The following is a 17,915-nucleotide window of genomic DNA, read 5'->3' as shown; positions in this document are numbered from 1 at the left end:
GGCTTTACCTGAAGCTATTGGCACCATCTTTACAGGTAGCTCCATTTCTGCATGGTTGACTGAGACACTCATCCACGTTTTTTTCACATCGGGTACCCAAAAATCCAGGAGGGCATTTGCACAAGAATCCCCCAACTTGATCTTCACAGACTGCATTATTTAAGCATGGGCTTGACTGGCATTCATTGACTTCTGTTTCACAGTGCAGGCCTGGGTATGAAGCAGGGTGAGAAAGAGCCCAAATGTTAACTAACCCCCCTGGGAAACTAGGATCGAAGTGTTGACTTCTTGGAGGATGTCACTCCTAAAGGATTGGAACGGAAGCTGCCAAACTACTGGCCTCTCACACTGGTTTGAGATCTACTCTTGAATGAGCTTTGGCTTTTGTAAGTCATTTTAGGATTGTGTTTTGGATAATCTGCTCTTTTGATCTTAGGTCTTTCTGAAACTAACATTCGTAATGGACATCTAATTGAGACTATGTTAAAAAATAAAACTAGCAAATTTAGTTCAAAATTTTCCTGTTTCTTTGACCTTGCCTTTTTCCTTCACTGGTCATTTCTTGGGGGAACTCTCTCTTTATAAATTATATGTATATAATTTATATATATGATATATATATCATATTGTTTAGCATCTATTTACAATATGATCTTACATGATTTATTTCCAGTTCCTTCTTGAATGTTTATCTTAGCATACAAACTCTTGTCTTTTCTATGTCTCTTTCTCTTTTTGTCTCCCTCTCTTGCTCTCTCCCACACACACATACACACACTTTTTTCTAAGCTGTTTGCGAGTAACTGCACCCCGATACCCTTTGACCCCAAAATACTTCAGTGTGTATTTCCTCAAAAAATAAGGACTTCCTCTTGGATAATCAGAGCACAGTTACAAAATCAGTAAATGAACATTAATATAATATAATGTTTAAAAATGTAGTAATTTGTGGTGCTTTGCAGGATAATATGCCAACGCAGGAAGAATGGAAATATCTCACCTGTGTATCCTTTCATACAGGTACAGCGATAGCTAGCCAAGCCATCAATGCAGGTTCCTTTATTTAAACAAGGACTAGAGTAACACTCGTTTATATTTTCTTCACATAGTTTCCCTGCAAAGAATCACAGAATATTTTAGCTTGGAGAAGACCTGAAAGGAATTTTAGACGAACAGTTTTCAAGTAAGCTGTCAGGTGTAACAGCAGAACAATCAGAAATTGTGGCTAATATGTTTGTGAAAAACTTTGCCAAATAAACTGAAATAAAATGTTTTCTTCCATTCTATTTATTGCAAAAATTTTCTAGCAAGAAATCTGACATTTTCAACATACAATGGAAAATGATAACTATGAATAACTAGCTTTTTTTTTCAGTTAGGATGACAAGTGTGATCTATTATAAAAATTTTATATTATTTTCTAGTTGTTCACCCCTTTGTTGAATTTATCTCTTGAGTTCTTAAATATGACTTGTTTATCTACTAGTTGCAGGTTTATACCCTTAAAAAACATCCCCAGTAACCCACACCCAGCCCCTGACAACTACCATTCTACTATCCATTTCTTTCTTTCTTTTTTAAATTTTTTTTATTTGAGACAGAGAGAAAGAGAGAGAGAGAGAGAGCACAAGCGGGGAGAAGGGTCAGAGAGAGAGGGAGAAGCAGCTCTCTGCTAAGCCCGAGATCCTGATACTAGGACCCCGAGATCATGCCCTGAGCCAAAGGAAGACACTTAACTGACTGGGTCACACAGGCACCCCTCTACTATCCATTTCTATGAGCTTGCCTTTTTTAGATTCCACATAAAAGTGAGATCATACAGTATGTCTTTCTCTGTCTGATTTATCTCACTTAGCATATGCCCTCAATTTTTATCTCATGTTGTTGCAAATGGCAGGATTTCCTTCTTTTTATGGCTGAGTAATATTCCATTACATACAACTCAATCACATTTTCTTTATCCATTCATCCCTTGAGGTACACTTAAGCTTGCTTCCGTATCTTGGCTATTGTGAACAATGCTATGATCAACAAACCTTCCAGATAATGATTTCATTTCCTTTGGATAGATACCCAGTAGTGGAATCGCTGGATCATGCAGTAGTTCTATTTTTAATTTCTTGAGGCGCTTCCATACTGTTTTGCATAGCAGTTGCACCAACTTACATCCCCACCAACAGTGCACAAGCGTTTCCGTTTCTCCACATCCCCACCAATGCTGTTATCTCTTGTCTTTAAATAATAGCCATTCGAACAGGTGTGAAGTGGTATTTCACTGTGGTTTTGATGTCCAGCAATGAAATTTTAATGATTCCAAGGTTTATATTGTAAAAACAAGAAACTTTCTTCTTACCTGCATAACCTGGTGGGCATTCACAAATGAATTCCCCAATTAGGTCTTTACAAATTCCACTGTTGAGGCATGGCAGTGAGCTGCATTCATCAATGTCTGTTTCACACTTTAAGCCTGAAATGCAAATGAAATACGGAAGGACAATCAAAGAGTGGGATCAACAGAAACAGAACCATGATCATTTAAAGGTAATTATCTCAATAATCTGAATTTATAGGGAGTGGTGGTGGTGAAGGAAAGGGCAAAATTCCTTAAGGGCTACCATCTAGTTAAGTATTTAGTAAAAGTACTGCCTCTTTCTAGAGATTCAAGATATCTTGGGGCACCTGGGTGGTACAATCAATTAAGCATCCGACTCTTGGTTTGTGCTCAACTCTTGGTTTGGGCTCAGGTCATTATCTCAAGGTCATGAGACCGAGCCCAGTGTCAGGCTCTGTGCTCAGTGTGGAGTCTGCTTGAGTTTCTCTCTCCCTCTCCCTCCGCCCTGCTCTCTCTCTCCCTAAAATAAATAAATAAATATTTTTTAAAAAGATATCCTTATAAGGAGGGGAGCCTGAGTGGCTCAGTAGGCTGGGTTTCTGACTCTTGGGTTTTGGTTCAGGTTGTGATCTCAGGGTCCTGGGATCTGGGCCCTGTGTCAGGCTCGGTTAAGCGTCTGCCTTTGGCTCAAGGCACGATCTCAGGGTCCTGGGATCAAGACAGGGTCCTGGGATCTAAGAAAGCAGACAGGGAGTCTGCTTTTCCTTCTCCCTCACCCATGGTTCCTCCCCCCTTACTCTCTCTCAAATAAATCAATAGATAAAATCTTAAAAAAAGTAAAAGATATCCTTATAAGGATACATAAAAGATAGCAGAAAATTCCAAGTTAGAAGCTGGTGGTGGGGAGGGCAGGGAGGAAGACCTGGTAGCATAAAATTAGTTTAACTCCGAAGTGAAAAATATAGAGTCATATATACTTGCTATCAAGGCCACTTGGCTGAGGAGTGGGGGTGGGGCTAAGTCCTGCCAGATCTCAGCACATATTCAAGATGTCCCAGAGTGGGGACATATCTTCTGATACAGTGCACATAAGCTATCTGTGGGCTAGCTCTGACAGAAACCCATGTTCTTCCTCTACACCAGGGAATCTCAAAGTGTGGCCCCTGGACCAAGAGCATCAGCAATTACCTGGGACTGTGACAGAAATGCAAATTATCAAAACTTCTCTAGACCTACTGAATCAGAAATTCTGGGTTAGAGTCTAGTACTCTGTGTGTTAAGAAGCCCTCCAGATGATTCTGATGCACATCAAAACTTGAGAACCACTGCCCAAATTATGTCCTTTCTCAACCACCACTTGCTTACAAAATTCTAGGACAAGATCCATTATTTCTTATGGAATGTCAAGACAAATTTTTATAAAAATTGAGACACACACAATACACGTATAAGCAAGCTGAAATAAGTGGAATGCCAATATTCTTGATAGCCCTGGGCTACATTCGTTTTCCAATTTTCCTTTTGCTCATTTTGTGGTGAATTCTTTTATTTTCATTTTGTGGTGAATTCTTTTATTTTAATGCCATCTTTCTCATTGAAATGACATTTCATGCTAGCTGTACAAAAGTAAAAAAAAATGGAAAAACTGCATTTCTAAGAGAAAATAGTGAATTATTTGAAATAAATTGCAATTTTAAGATATAGTTCATTTCCCCTCAAAAATTATATTTCTGAACTGAACTGGAATGTGAATTACACTATAAGAAAACATAATTCTTATGTAATTTCTACATAATCAAGTTCAAAGCCATATTGTTTTTCCAAGAACAGTTTCCAGAAAGATAGAAACAAAGCAACAAATCATAGCTATTCATAAGAACTTCCACTAATGTGAAGCCTATGAGAGAAACTGGAGTTTGTTTAAAAATATTTATGCTGGACAATCTGTTCTATGCTGGGTAACATATCATACATTTAAGTGTGTTAGAGTGGAACCTTGGCCTCTGAAACTGCATTCCTATTTAAATTGTGAGCTATGATGTGACCTTTTCATAGAGAAGATGATTCTTTATTCTTCCTCCAAAATGTGCAAGGAAAACTGTTATTTGTAAGAAATGTACACTTTTTTCACCTTGGTTTATCTTGTTCAACCAAATTTTTATGCATTGATATAGTCCAATGAATTTATCTCATAGTTTGATGTGCAAATCACAATGATTTCATCTGAAAAAATATACTAAAATTTGCATTCCTCTATGTTACCTGTATATCCAGATGGACAGAGACAAATATAACCACGCCCAAGCTGTTGGCAGGTTCCACTATTGTGGCAGGGGTTTAAGAAGCATTCATGGAAAACCTACCGGTGGCAAAAAGAAATCTATCAGAGACAAAACACTCCAATCATTTCAAAGCAATCCTGACTATAGAGTTTGAAGGTTTGCAGTATTAGATAGGTGGTTCCTTTTACCAGGTGAGTTCGCTCAAGCTTGCTGGACCACTGCCTGCATAATGTTGGTGCCTGCCATATATGGACACATATGATATATATTCTTGAGTGATATTCTTACGTGATATTCTCCATTTGAGGTGCTTTAAAAATATAAAGGATAGGGCCCCACCCCAGACCGGCTAATCAGAATCTCTGAGAGTGGGATCTGTGCATCATTATATTTTCAAGTTGGATGGTGGATTCTAATATGTCTTCAGGGTTGATAGTCACTGCTCTAGTGGTTCTTACAAATTTCTGTGTCTGCTAGGCTTAGTTTCAAATATGACTTACAAAGCCCTTACAAGTTGGTATGTTTGGACAAGATGGTAGGAAGTTGAAATAAGAAATACAACCTTATTATCCTCCTTAAAAATACTTAAAGCCAAAGAATTCATCATGACACTGGGCTAGGTCTATTCAGAGTAATGGTTGAATCTACCAAAATAATTGGTTTTCACTAGTCTTTTTCTTTTTTAAAGGAAAACAATTAGTTATGTTCATGAGTTATGTTTCTTAACATACATTATTCCAATAAATGATCTTTTTTTTCCTGACAAAAAATTTAAATAATTTTCATGAAAGTTGAGTAACTCTTCCTGCCAACAAGCAAAGGCCTTTGGCTAAACCAAATGCCTCTTACTCAAATGATGGGTTATGCTTGAGGTAAGTGTTAATTATTAGTGAATTTAAAGGTTCCCCACATCTACACATTCTCTATGCCAGACACTGTTGGGGAAAAGTCCCAATTTTTGGTAGTTAGAACTTTTCTAATGCTGCATTTTTGGAAAGTTCTTATTAGAAGTCACAAGTAAGTACTATTATTCATTGATAATGTTCCTGAGACTTCCAGGTTGCAGGATATTCCAGATATTCCTCAATTCCAGATATTACTCTGGTAGTTTCAACTCTGGTAGTTTTCCTCTGTAGAGCATGTATAATGACAGAGTGTTTTTCCAAACATTTCACTGGAGAAGATTCTATAAGTATAAAAGGGACTTGCCTGACTGCTGACTTCATACTTCTTTTTAATATGTCCAGGAGAAGAACGGGGCACTATACTTTCCTCTGCTGCTGAGAATGTTGAGCTAAAAGCTAATAAGATTAATAAGAAAACATTAGAAAACCATATTAGTGCGTGGTGGATACTGCCCATAAGTAGATTCTACCTAAATACTATGGTCAATGTTCTAGTTCTCAGAGTAGGTAAAGTCACGTGTATTTTGTTTTAGGAATAGTAAAAAAAGAGAGTATATAGATGGATGGGACACATCATTAAATCCCAGACTCTCAGAAAGAAACTGGGAAGTTATCAAGTTCAATGTTGCCAAAGTAAGAATCTTTGAGTCATTGTCATCAAAAAGGCCTCAGAAGACCAGACACCCAAATCCACTGAAAATAGCAATATTCAGAATTGAAGCTACACAGGTTTCCAACACATGGGATTACATAAGAAATGAAGCATATCTTTCTTACTGGAGCAATCTGTGATGGATCTGGTACCACTGGTGGCTGTGGTTCCATGAAAGGGACAAGACAAGCAGAAGGACTTTCCTGAATTGGGTTGGTAGTAGTCTCGAGGACATGGATAACAGGGCATTAATCCAGAACGAGAGAATTCTCCTACTGGACAAGGTACTGCAAAGGTAAAAAATCATTTGTGAGTCCAAAACAACAGTTTACTCTTAAAAGAAGCACATCAACCCTCGGTTGTAAGACAGCTACTGAATTGCTAACAGATTCTCTTGCACATATTTCATACCTATACTATTTTATCACCCAGATAAACATTCTGTTGTTTCCTTCCTTTCTTAACCACACATTAACTCAATAAAAGTTTGAATTGATCATGTAATAATTGTATTCTGATTTTTCCACTTTACATCCTCAGCATTTCACAAGTTGTTAAATAACATAGTGTTTAATAAAAGAAAAATATTGCATGCCATTGACAGGACATAATTGAGACACATTTCCTCTACTATTGGACATTTAGGTTGTTTCTATTTGTTAGCTATTATAAATAACGCTGACATGAAATTTTCTGCATAAACTTCTGATTCTTTCCTAGGGATAACAGTTGAATTTGAACAGCTGAATTTGAGTAGTTGAATCTATAGAACTAAAGATAATGGAAAATTTAAAGCCAATAATATATAATGTCAAATCATAAAAAAAAAATGGTTCTAACTTATAGCCCCATTAGTAATGTATGGAATTGCTCTTGCTGCATACTCATTACTGATAATGATCATTTAAATACTTTTTTTCAATTTGAAAGTGGAAATGGAATTGCACTGTTATTTTAACTTGCATTTCAATGATAAATTAAGTTGCTTATTTCATGTTTGTCAGAAAATTGTATTTCTTCTGTGTTGTTGTCTCTTCTGTATGGGGAAGAGGGCCTTTTTTTTTTTTTAACTTTTAAACCTTTTAATGTCATTTTCTGTTAGACATGCTTTTTATAAACAACATCCAGTTGAATACTGTGATTTAACCAAATCTGAAATTCTCTTGCTAATAATTGGTAGAATATTAACCAAACAAGAAATAGCTTCAAACATAACATGAACCTGCATTTTCTTTGATAAATTTTGGCTGCTTTTGGCAGAACTACAGTGGGGTAGACCAGTCATGACTCAATCTTTGGGTTGGGATTTTAGATTGTGAGCCAAAGATGAATTCAGCATGTTCTTTTCCTGGTATGAACTTGTCTCATCTGCATGAGCCCTTAAACCATTATGAACGGAGAAAACCACTAAAACTATTAAGACTTGTCTGCATAAATTTGAGTAGAAGATAGAACACAAAGAAGTAGCTATTTGGGAATCTCAGCATATTTATCATGTAGGCTTTGGATTTTTGTTAATAAAAATTCGTATGGCAGAAATGATTAGCAATGTGGTTGAAAAATTTAGAAATGCACTCGAGGCTCAATGGGGCAGGATACTCCACGTAATGGCATCTCTTTTTTTGGTATGACCATAAACATCAAATAAACAATAAGGCATTTGTGGTGATCTCAAGATGTTTAGATCAAAGTGTTTAAGCTGAAACAGCCATTCACATCTTTTGCAAAAGTGCTCTTTTATATCGCTGACAAAAAGTCTGGAGTCAAATCAAGAGATGGCAGAAGATATCATAGATATTAATGCTTGTTACCTCTGAAACAAATAATACATTATATGTTAAAAAAAAAAAAAGAAGAAGATAGCAGGAAGGGAAAAATGAAGGGGGGGAATCGGAGGGGGAGACAAACCATGAGAGACTATGGACTCTGAGAAACAAACTGAGGGTTCCAAAGGGGTGGGGGTGGGGGGATGGGTTAGCCTGGTGATGGGTATTAAAGAGGGCATGTACTGCATGGAGCACTGGGTGTTAAACGCAAACAATGAATCATGGAACACTACATCAAAAACTAATGATGTAATGTATGGTGATTAACAGAACATAATAAAATAAAAAAACAACAACAAAAAAGAAAAACAGACTTCTTCTGGCTACATCTGTTATATTAAAACTTTAAACTATAAGTATCTTGGTCAAACAAGATACTTGTTATAGCAAAAATATTTGTTATATTAAAACTTTTTAAAAAACTTTTTTAAAGGATTTTATTTGAGAGAGAGAGAGAGCATGCACAAGCCGGGGTGGGGGGGGAGGAGGCAGAGGGAGAGGGAGAAGCAGACTCCCCACTGAGCTGGGAGCCCTAAATGGGGCTTGATCCCAGGACCCCAAGATCATGATCTGAGCCAAAGGCAGACTCTTAACCAACTGAGCCACCCAGGAGCCCCTAAAACTTTAAATTATAAGGATCTTTGTTTCACCAACAATAAATTGATCTATTCTTTGTTGCTAGATCTTAAGAGTTCTAGACAGGGTTTTGCACAAACACAAAGTTGCTGAGTTTAATCTTTAAAATAAATAAGTAAATAAATAAAGTTGCTGAGTTTAAAATGGGTTTTCTGAATCTCAAGTTTCAAAAAATGATTACCTATTTGGAAAAGGTAACTCCAAACAGCTAATTAAAGTAGTTAACCGAAGCATAGATCTTCCACTGGTAAAGGTATGAAACTTTGGTTTGAGAGAATATCTCTGAGTGTGTATGATAAGGTAAAAATACAAATTGTGTCAGTGAAACCAAGATGCTATGATGAATTAAACTCTTTTGCACATACAATTTTTTCAGCACAATCTTACCCTCAAAAAGAAGACTATATACCTAGAAACTGACAGAATGCCAAAAATCATACTAATATGTAATAATAAAATCTGAAGATTAAAAATCAGCAAATTGGTTAATGAACACGTTGTTGTGATGTCTATACTTTGTTTTTTGACATAGAAAATGTAAATTTTCATGTGAAAATTAGCTTAAATTATATTCCCAGGGCAGACAGTTCTCATCCGAAATATATTTTCCAGGAGTGGACAATCAATACTTAATGTATTATTTACACATATAGTAAATATACATATACACATATAGCATATGTGTGTGTAAATATAACATACATACATAATAATAGCATTATCTGTAGTATATAATACAGTATTAAATACACACACATGCACATATACAGAGGCAGTTCCTGATGGTCTAACTTCCTAAGAAGAGAGGGGAGAAAGTTTCATTTTGAATCTTCACCAAAGAAACTATGGTTTCTGAGTCAATAAAAATGGGACAAAATCCTTTTAACCTCTTCTACTTGAGAGAGAAAGAAAGAGAAATCTAAGTATGCCAAAAGTGATATTAAAATAGAATTAAAAATAGTGCCTTGACATGACCAGGAAAAATGTAATCTCACATGTCTGTTCCCTGACAGTGTTAAAGATAACATACAGAGCCCTGCAGCCAAGTGAATTTTGCCTTTTAAATGGGTTTCCTAAGACAAATTCAAAGGTCAGAGACTCTCATCCTAAGTCTCCTTTTAACATCATCCTATAGGATTAGGGTAAGAAATGTCATCCTGGCTCAGCAATCATCTTTCCTTTTCCTACAGGACAGTGTGTAAACAATACCATCACCGAAAAATCATTTGTGGGACTTATTCTTCGGATAAAAGTCATTTTTAAAAAACAAAAAATTTCTAGGCTGCCGGGGTGGCTCGGTTGTTAAGTATCTGACTCTTGACTTCAGCTCAGGTCATAATCTCAGGGTCGTGACATCGAGCCCCGCACTGGGCTCTGCACTCAGCAGGGAGTCTGCTTGAGATTCTCTCTCTCTCCCTCTGCCCCTGCTCTCTCTCTCAAATAAATTAATTAATTAATAAATAATTAAATAAAATGAAACAAAATATTTCAGACTCGAGTTTGTAACCACAGACCTACAGATATTTAATACCTTAAGTAGTGATAAAAGATGAAATGCATGAAATATAAATTACTTTAATATAGAAATATACTTAAATATAGTAGCTGTGTTGATTATATTTTAAGATTAACATGCTAAACAATGTAAAAAGTGATACTTTAGTAAAAAGTGAGGTAAACCAGAAACATACATATAAAAATAAATCACTACAGAAAGAAAAACTAAAGAAGGAAGTTTAAAACTAAGAAAAATTTTAAAAAATAAATAAATAAAACTAAGAAAAACGTATATAAGGGACTGTTTCAGAAATCATACACATGTAAGTTTAAAGTAAGATGGTATTTATTTATCACCACAGGGGGGATTGCTGAGTGTTGCTGTTCCCAACTCACTCACGACAAGAAAATGTGGTTAAACTTGTGCTGGGAATATATTAGGAGAAATACAGCAGTTACCAGAAGTTTAGAGACTTTCTGGGAATCATAATTACTTAATTGGAATAATTTGGTATTAAACAAACCTCAAGGCTTATTTGGGAAGCTAAAGGGAAAAATCGCCAATTTTGAATTTGTTTTACTGTAAAATTCCTAGTTACTTTTGTGGTTGGAGGGAGAGAAAGAGAAGGAGAGAATTTTCACTGCAGACCTTCTTCCAAAATTCATCTGTATATTGACAAAATAAGAGTCTCTAGTAGATCTATTTCAGCCATAATGTGGAGCCTATTTGCCTTTTAATAAAAAAAAAAAAAAACACCTCAAAGCTGGTGTTACACAACAGACATGGTTTATGAGTTTCAATCAGGTCCTAGTTAATTCTCTTCCCTTCAGTGAAACATCAAGTTAATGAATACTACTTGCCCAATTCCTCAGGTCTAACAGACTTGTATCTACTGTGATCCTGCTACATTGAGATAATTTAAACAGATGGAGTATATAAAAACCTGTAATTATAGTAGGCTTCCCCATTTTCTCCCTGCCTCACTAATTTATGAGGACTACATCTCGCAAGATGCAAGGCTGGACACGCCCCTCCCAGCACCATACAAAAATGTCCTATGTACATAGTTGTTTTCTGGGAATTTGTTTCTAACTGGATGCAGAGGTATATATGACTGGGGTAAAATGAGGCTGTGTGTGTGTGTGTGTTTGTGTGTGTGTGTGTGTGTGTGCGCGCGCGTGCACGCACACACAGCTTGAGAGAAATGTGGAGCAAACAGATTGGTCTCTTAAAAACATCGCTATTCAATAAGGGAACAGTTTTTTAATTTTCAGATGGCCATAGACTTTAGGTTTTTAAATAAGGGTATAGAAAAAGGGGAGGATACATAATTTTTTAAAAAGTCATGTTTCAGCCAGCATGTTTGTTCTGTTCCCAGTGATATAGCAGAGGTAGGCCAACAACTTTTTATTTTTAATAGAATTCCATTGACTTTGCAAAGTACGTGGAGTTTGGAGTTCCTGGCAGCAGGATGACCTTGACTCTTAGTTTCACGGCCATTTTAAGTTTTCATCTTTTTGTTTTGTTTACATTTTCCAGCCTTTACCATGCTGGAAAACTGTACTTGGTAGGGATGTTAGAAATATTTGAAAACTGAAACTCTAATCTTTTCATGTTTACTGTGGTTTTCAACATATGGTCTCTGGACCAAGTAGAAGCAGCATCCCTGGCAAACTAGTTGGAAATGTAAATTCTCAGGCCCCACACCAGACCTGCTGACTTAAAAACTCTAGGGCTGGGGCCAGCAATCTATGTTTTTAAGCCCTTCATGCTGACATTTGAGATCTGAAATTAGTCGTACTCAATTTTTCCTGTTACTTTAAGAATCACTGGGGGCAAGGTGGGGGCACTTAGAAAGAAAACCAGACAAGTTAAGTCAGAATGTCTGGGAGCCAAGACTGGCCTTCAGTATTTTAAAAATGCTGAGGTAAATGTGCAAATAATTCCAAAGTGCAGCCAGAGTGGATAACCACTCACAAAAACCTGCAAACTGTAGGAAATGAAATATCGTAATTCATAAAATGTCTTTTTAGAGTTTCAAGGAACATGAGATAGGACCTCACTTTAGAAAGGAAGAAACGAAGTTCCTAGATGAGATGCATTTCTACCATATAATGAAACCACATGTTTATTAATGTTGAATACTAGCACCAAGTCTTGTACTTTTTTTGTGTGTTCCTAAAGGCGCTAGCACAGTGTTTATATTGAGAGTGTTTATACTTAAGCACTGACTGGCTGAATACATGGAAACTCTCCATGAAGAGACAGTTATTTACATTCTTTGCATACAGTAGACATATGGTTTTGCTGAAAACAGTCCACTCCTCCATGCATAGAACCTATGGGGTTTGAAGAAATATCAGTGTCTAAGGCTTTGATAACCTCCACAAGCAGAAATATTCACGGCTCCTCTTTTCACAGTGGAAGTATTTTCTGGACATGAGATGCAGCTCCGGGAACCAAATGCTGGCTGATAACTGCCCAGGGGACACGATTCACAAATCTCAAGCCCATTTGATGAGTAGGTGCCTTGTTTGCACTGAGCTGAAAAGAAAAATGTAATATGGTTAAGGATGATGACATTAAGCTACACAAAACACAAAGAATTCCAAGCAAATAGATGGTAGTTTCAGACTGCTTCATGCTTCTCTGCACCAATAAGCTTTAGACTGATTTCCGGTTACTTTCTTTATTACCTGGCATAGCCACATAGAAAGCACCAATAAATGGTTTTTGAGTGAAGTTAGAAATCTCATCTCAGAAAGGTATTGTCACAAGAACAAGTTGTACAGAGGGGAACTTGTTCTCGTAAAAGTTCTCAGCTTGTACTCAATTCTCTGGAGTAACAGAAACAAAACCTCAAATTGGGCGAGAGCCTCATAATTATACTGGCACCTTTGTTTCTCTACGAATTGGCCCTCTTATGTCCCCCTACCTGCAGACCCCATCGGAGGGCTGGCGGAGTAGAAAGTAAAAGTAGTCTTAGCATGAGGCCCAGGGAGATTAAGCAACTTTCTAAGATTCACAGCAATGGTTCTGTGGGAGAGCAGGACTAGGGCCAGAATCCTCAACCCCTAGTGCACAATCCTTTCCTTCTGCCCTTGTTCTCCAAATGATGCTCATTGTCAGCATTTTTAGCACACTTCTGATCACCTAGTAGAGGTCTTCAGTTTCTATTTGTCATTAAGCAATCACATCTGCATTTGTAACAACAGCAAGGGGCACAGTTCTGAAATTTCTTCTTTTAGGTGTATCTTTTTTTTTAGAAGTTTGTTTGTTTGTTTATTTATTTATTAAAGTCATCTCTGCACCCAACATGGGGCTCAAAATCATGACCCCAAGATGAAGAGTCCATGCTCTACTGGCTGAGACAACCAGGCGCCCCTTAGGTGTATCTTACTGTAACTTTAATCATGAAAGAAAATGTTTCCATCAGAAATGCTTATTGAGAATGATAATAAAATATTTTGAAAATATGGAGTATTTTAGTAGTAAGAATACATGCATTTTAGTAACCTATAGTTATTAATTTCTAAGTAAATGGAGAATTGATCTCATTGTATCAAATATTATTCTAACAAAACGCAAACTCATGATTGCTAAAGTGTTATGAAAGTCCTTTCCACCAATTAATTTGAGATTCGATAAAAAAATCTGAGTTAATTGATAAATGCAGATTAGAATTGGGGCACCTGGGTGGCACAGTCAGTTAAGTACCCGACTCTTGATTTCCACTCAGGTCATGAAATCAGGGTCCTGGGATCGAGCCCTGGGTCACGCTCCATGCTCAGCATGGAGTCTGCTTGAGGTTCCCTCTCTCCCTCTGCCCCTCCCACCTGTGCTCTCTCCTCTCTCAAATAAATAAATAAATCTTTTTAAAAAATGTGGATTAGAATTATTGACAATGGAGTTTGACTTAGAGCAACAGAATGTTCCAAAGGGAAAAAAAAACAGACTTCTTTGAAGTGAGGGAAACATTAAGGTAACAATTCAAAATTAAAAGAAAAAAATAAATCAATGAAATTGCTTGTAGTAATGCTCTTATTTCATCCTATTTGCCATTTAGACTTCATACGTGAAGGTAAAATTCAGGCTTCTGGTAAAAATGTGCACTAGGCCATTACCTTTGCATTCTGAGATGCTTCTTGAATGGAGATATTCAGTATATGTCCCAGCTGGACAGAGTTTGCACTCCAGTTGCCCTTCTTCATCCTGATAGAATCCGCGCAAGCAGCTTTCACAGATAGAACGTTCCAGAGAATAAAAGGTTCCCAAAGGGCAATTGACTGAAAAGAAAACCAACAGGAAACACTGAAACCAGTAAACTATAGAAACAGAACACATTTAGGTTCCTTTTTCCTAAGGCATGAAAATAATAAAGCATGCCTCCAAGTACTAGTCTTACTGTCAGAGGTTTACTCACAAGATAAACCTTCCAGAAATGTATTCCTAGAAACAAACAGATTTTTTTAAAGAAAATGAAAATTCTTATTGACCAAGCTTAGGGCTTATGTGATAGGAGCTTTAAAGTGTGGGTTAAACCAGATCATCCTGGGAAACATATAGCTAACAAAGAAAAGGCTGCTGTAAGGAGGGAATAAAACATGAACACTTAGGTTAATCTGCGGTTTCAAGATATGAAAAACAGTTTCTCAGCTGTTCTTCCAAATGGTTCCCTTATGAAACTGACTGCTTGTCTATTACAGCATCATTTCTAGAAACAAAACCAAGCAAAGGTTGTGAATCTAAACCAGGGGAGTTAAGCAGACCCTCGTCTCTGCTTACAGGAAATACTGTCCACTAAAGGTAAGTCTGAGACATCCTCAGACTCGAGGGTCCCGAGGAAACAGGACAATTTGAGGACCTTCCTTCCTTGGAGATTTGGTCTGCTACTTGGCAGGCTTGAAGTGACTCAGGATTTCTGAGACCAAAGTGGAATTTTAAGCCCATGGAAAGAATGCTAGCAAAGTTAGTATTTGTATAGAGAGGATACTTGAAATTAGCACCTAGATGATTCTGATGATAAAGTGTGTAAGAATTATGTGGGAATTTACTAAAAATTCAGATTCCAAGCTCTGCCCCCCAAGTGTCGGATGTATTAGTTCTGGGATGGGGCCCTGGTCAAGATGCATTTTGATAGGCCCTTCAGGGGATGCTGACACAGGTGGTCTGAAGACCATACTGAGAAACGCAGAACACTGATCAAGGTGATTCCTAATTTTTACTCACAACGTAGGGAGGAAACAAGAGCAGGTTCAGAATGACCATTTTAAGGTGCTTTTGTTGGGCTGAATTTATCACCCAAGTAAACTCTGGGAATATCAATAAGAACTGTTGAGGAAGGTTTTCCAAGCAAGGGGCAAGACCCCATGCCTCCAGAGAGGTAAACACCAGACTCGCATACAGAGTTTGGTTAGAGGAGTCTCCCCTATCTATAGACAATGACTTATTTGGGAAACAGGCTGGAATTGATCCAGATTGTGGTAGTCTGGGTTAAAAGTTAATGGGCTATGGGTAAGGAAAATGAGGAGTGGCTGTTTAATGGTTATTGGGGGTCTCCTTTGGAGGTGATGAAAATATTTTGGTGGTGGTGATGGCTGAACAGCTTCGTGAATGTGCTAAATGTCACTGAACCATACACTTTAAAATGGTTGATTTTATGGCATGTGAATTTGGCACTGGCTACCAGAGTGGAAATCTTAGCTATACCACTTACTGTCTTAATAGGTAAGACTTCCTGAGTAAGTTCCTAGCCTCTCTGGCTTCAGTTTTGCCATCTGTAAAATGTGCTTAATAGTAATAGCACTTCACAGAGTTGCTAAAGAGAATTAAACACGAGAGGTGCTCAGCCAGCCTTTGGAAGTGGTCATAAAGTATTAGTCATTATTATTGGAGATGCTGCTAAAAGTTGTGAGCTCTAAAGGTCTAGAAATAAAACTAAGATCTGAGTCCCTTACCTGAAATAGTTTTCTTGTCCTGAACAATGGTGGTTTACTTAGATTCCTGAGACAAAATAATAAGAAGAACAACCACACAACAATTGCAAAATGTTTCATTTCAAAACCCTTGTATAGTTTGTAAAGCGGCTCTGCTCATCTCATTTGACCCACTATGAGCCAGAAATATTTTTATTGCAGCAAAAAGTCTTACCACACATACGCCCTCTCAGCACCGAGCCTGGTCTGCAGAAAAGGAAAGCCTTTTCTGTCTCTAACGAATTGCTGTCGGCTACCAGAATTTCAGATGAAAGCTGAAAGGAATACATGGGCTCCTGACTGAGGGTCCTTTCCAGTTGATTTGTAATGGTTTCCAAAGTCTTAATGAGTCGTTGCTGATTTTTCAGCTCGAGGGTATCATTTCTTTCATCGGGTAATGGCACACTAGCTGAGATAAAAACAAGACAAAATAAAACATAACACACACACCTGGTGTTTCAGGAAACCATTTGTAGTTAGTTTTTTTTTCTTTACCAAAAAGAAATGGCATATTAAAAATCTTCCGGGAAAAATAAACTCACGCTCAACCACTACTTACTGAGCAACTAGTATATGGATAATATTAAGAACAATGCAATTTGTTTTAATCCTTCTCTCATTTGCTGGATCTACATCACCTTTTTGTGAAGTTCTTCCTTACAGCATGTTAAATTTCTGTAAATTCTTGCTTTTTAAAAACATGCCTTAGTTCGTCATGCCAAGATGAGTACAAAGCAGGATGCTTGTTGCTGCGAGAATCATAAAATACATCTGTGATATTAAATTGCAAAAAATGACAAAACTTAGGTGATTGTGCTCTCCCTAATTTTCAGTTCCAGGATTATTTCCTAAGAATGATAACACATGGAAAATTTGCAAAATAGGTTTCCCACCAAGAATTTCACATAATATTGTCTTTTCGAACAGACAGTCTATCCTTACCTGTGATGTTAAAAATTAACTTAATTTTGTGGTTAGATAATGGGGCACTTCTTCTAATTCGTGAAGATCTGGCTTTGCCGACACCTGTGGGTGTTTCTTGCATGGAGTCCAAGAAATCATCGTAAGAGTAATCCAGCCTATTAGCTGCACCCCAACCACCAGGTCCTGGACAGTTGGGGCAGAGAAACAAGATTCTACAGTTGCCTTTTTATCTGCATTTAGGTTTGAATGCTAAGCCACAAGTCAAATTGCCCCTATTTCTTCAATTGTCCATAATGTACTGCATATGGGGATGTATCTAGAATCTCATTTATTTCTCATCTATAATCTTATATTGTAATTATCAGGCACTTCATTTTAGATCTAGATTACCAATGAATTGCACAAGAAGAAAGAAAAGTCCTTTTGGAGCTACCTAGGCATTTAAGCCATTCTTACCTTTGAGTTAATGGTGAATTACCTTAGCTTTAGAGGTAAATAGGATGTGGGTGCAGAATTTTAATCAATGCCTACTTCCCTTCAGGGTTTGCTCCATTCTTTTTTAAAAATTTTAATATCAGCTTTATAAACTTAATACAAATGAACAGGTTTCCTTTTATGAAGATATTTAGGATACTGCATTATATTTTAAAGGTGGAGGCCGGGGTGCCTGGGTGGTGCAGTCAGTTAAGCAAAGGACTCTTGGTTTCGGCTCAGGTTGTGATCTCAGGGTCGTGGGATCAATCCCCACATCATGGGCTCCATGCTCAGCATAGAGTCTGCTTGAGATTCTCTCTTCTTCTCCCTCTGCCCTTCCCACTTGTGCTCACTCTCTCTCTCTCTCTCTCTCTAAAATAAATAAATAAATTTTAAAGGTGGGGACAGTTT

At 37.2% G+C, this 17,915-nt stretch overlaps 1 protein-coding gene across 4 annotated transcripts in view; it reads right to left on the bottom strand.

The window, feature by feature from the left end:
* SVEP1 (sushi, von Willebrand factor type A, EGF and pentraxin domain containing 1) overlaps positions 1-17,915 on the bottom strand; it is a 193,181-nt gene that overhangs the window by 73,993 nt on the left and 101,273 nt on the right. For all 4 annotated transcript variants that reach the window (XM_025888607.2, XM_073876569.1, XM_073876570.1 and 1 more), the window contains 10 exons: positions 17,049-17,213; positions 16,282-16,515; positions 14,256-14,417; positions 12,514-12,675; positions 6,297-6,458; positions 5,824-5,915; positions 4,595-4,691; positions 2,354-2,467; positions 1,001-1,114; positions 9-210 (listed from right to left, as the gene is read on the bottom strand). In XM_025888607.2, the coding sequence (XP_025744392.2) occupies positions 9-210; positions 1,001-1,114; positions 2,354-2,467; positions 4,595-4,691; positions 5,824-5,915; positions 6,297-6,458; positions 12,514-12,675; positions 14,256-14,417; positions 16,282-16,515; positions 17,049-17,213 (1,504 nt within the window). The remainder of the gene's footprint in view (positions 1-8; positions 211-1,000; positions 1,115-2,353; positions 2,468-4,594; positions 4,692-5,823; positions 5,916-6,296; positions 6,459-12,513; positions 12,676-14,255; positions 14,418-16,281; positions 16,516-17,048; positions 17,214-17,915) is intronic.

The sequence above is a fragment of the Callorhinus ursinus genome, unplaced genomic scaffold (genome assembly GCF_003265705.2).
Source record: "Callorhinus ursinus isolate GAN/ISIS: 27379988/994484 unplaced genomic scaffold, GSC_fseal_2.0 scaffold24, whole genome shotgun sequence".
Lineage (NCBI taxonomy): Eukaryota > Metazoa > Chordata > Mammalia > Carnivora > Otariidae > Callorhinus > Callorhinus ursinus.
This window is presented reverse-complemented; position numbering and strand designations above follow the sequence as displayed.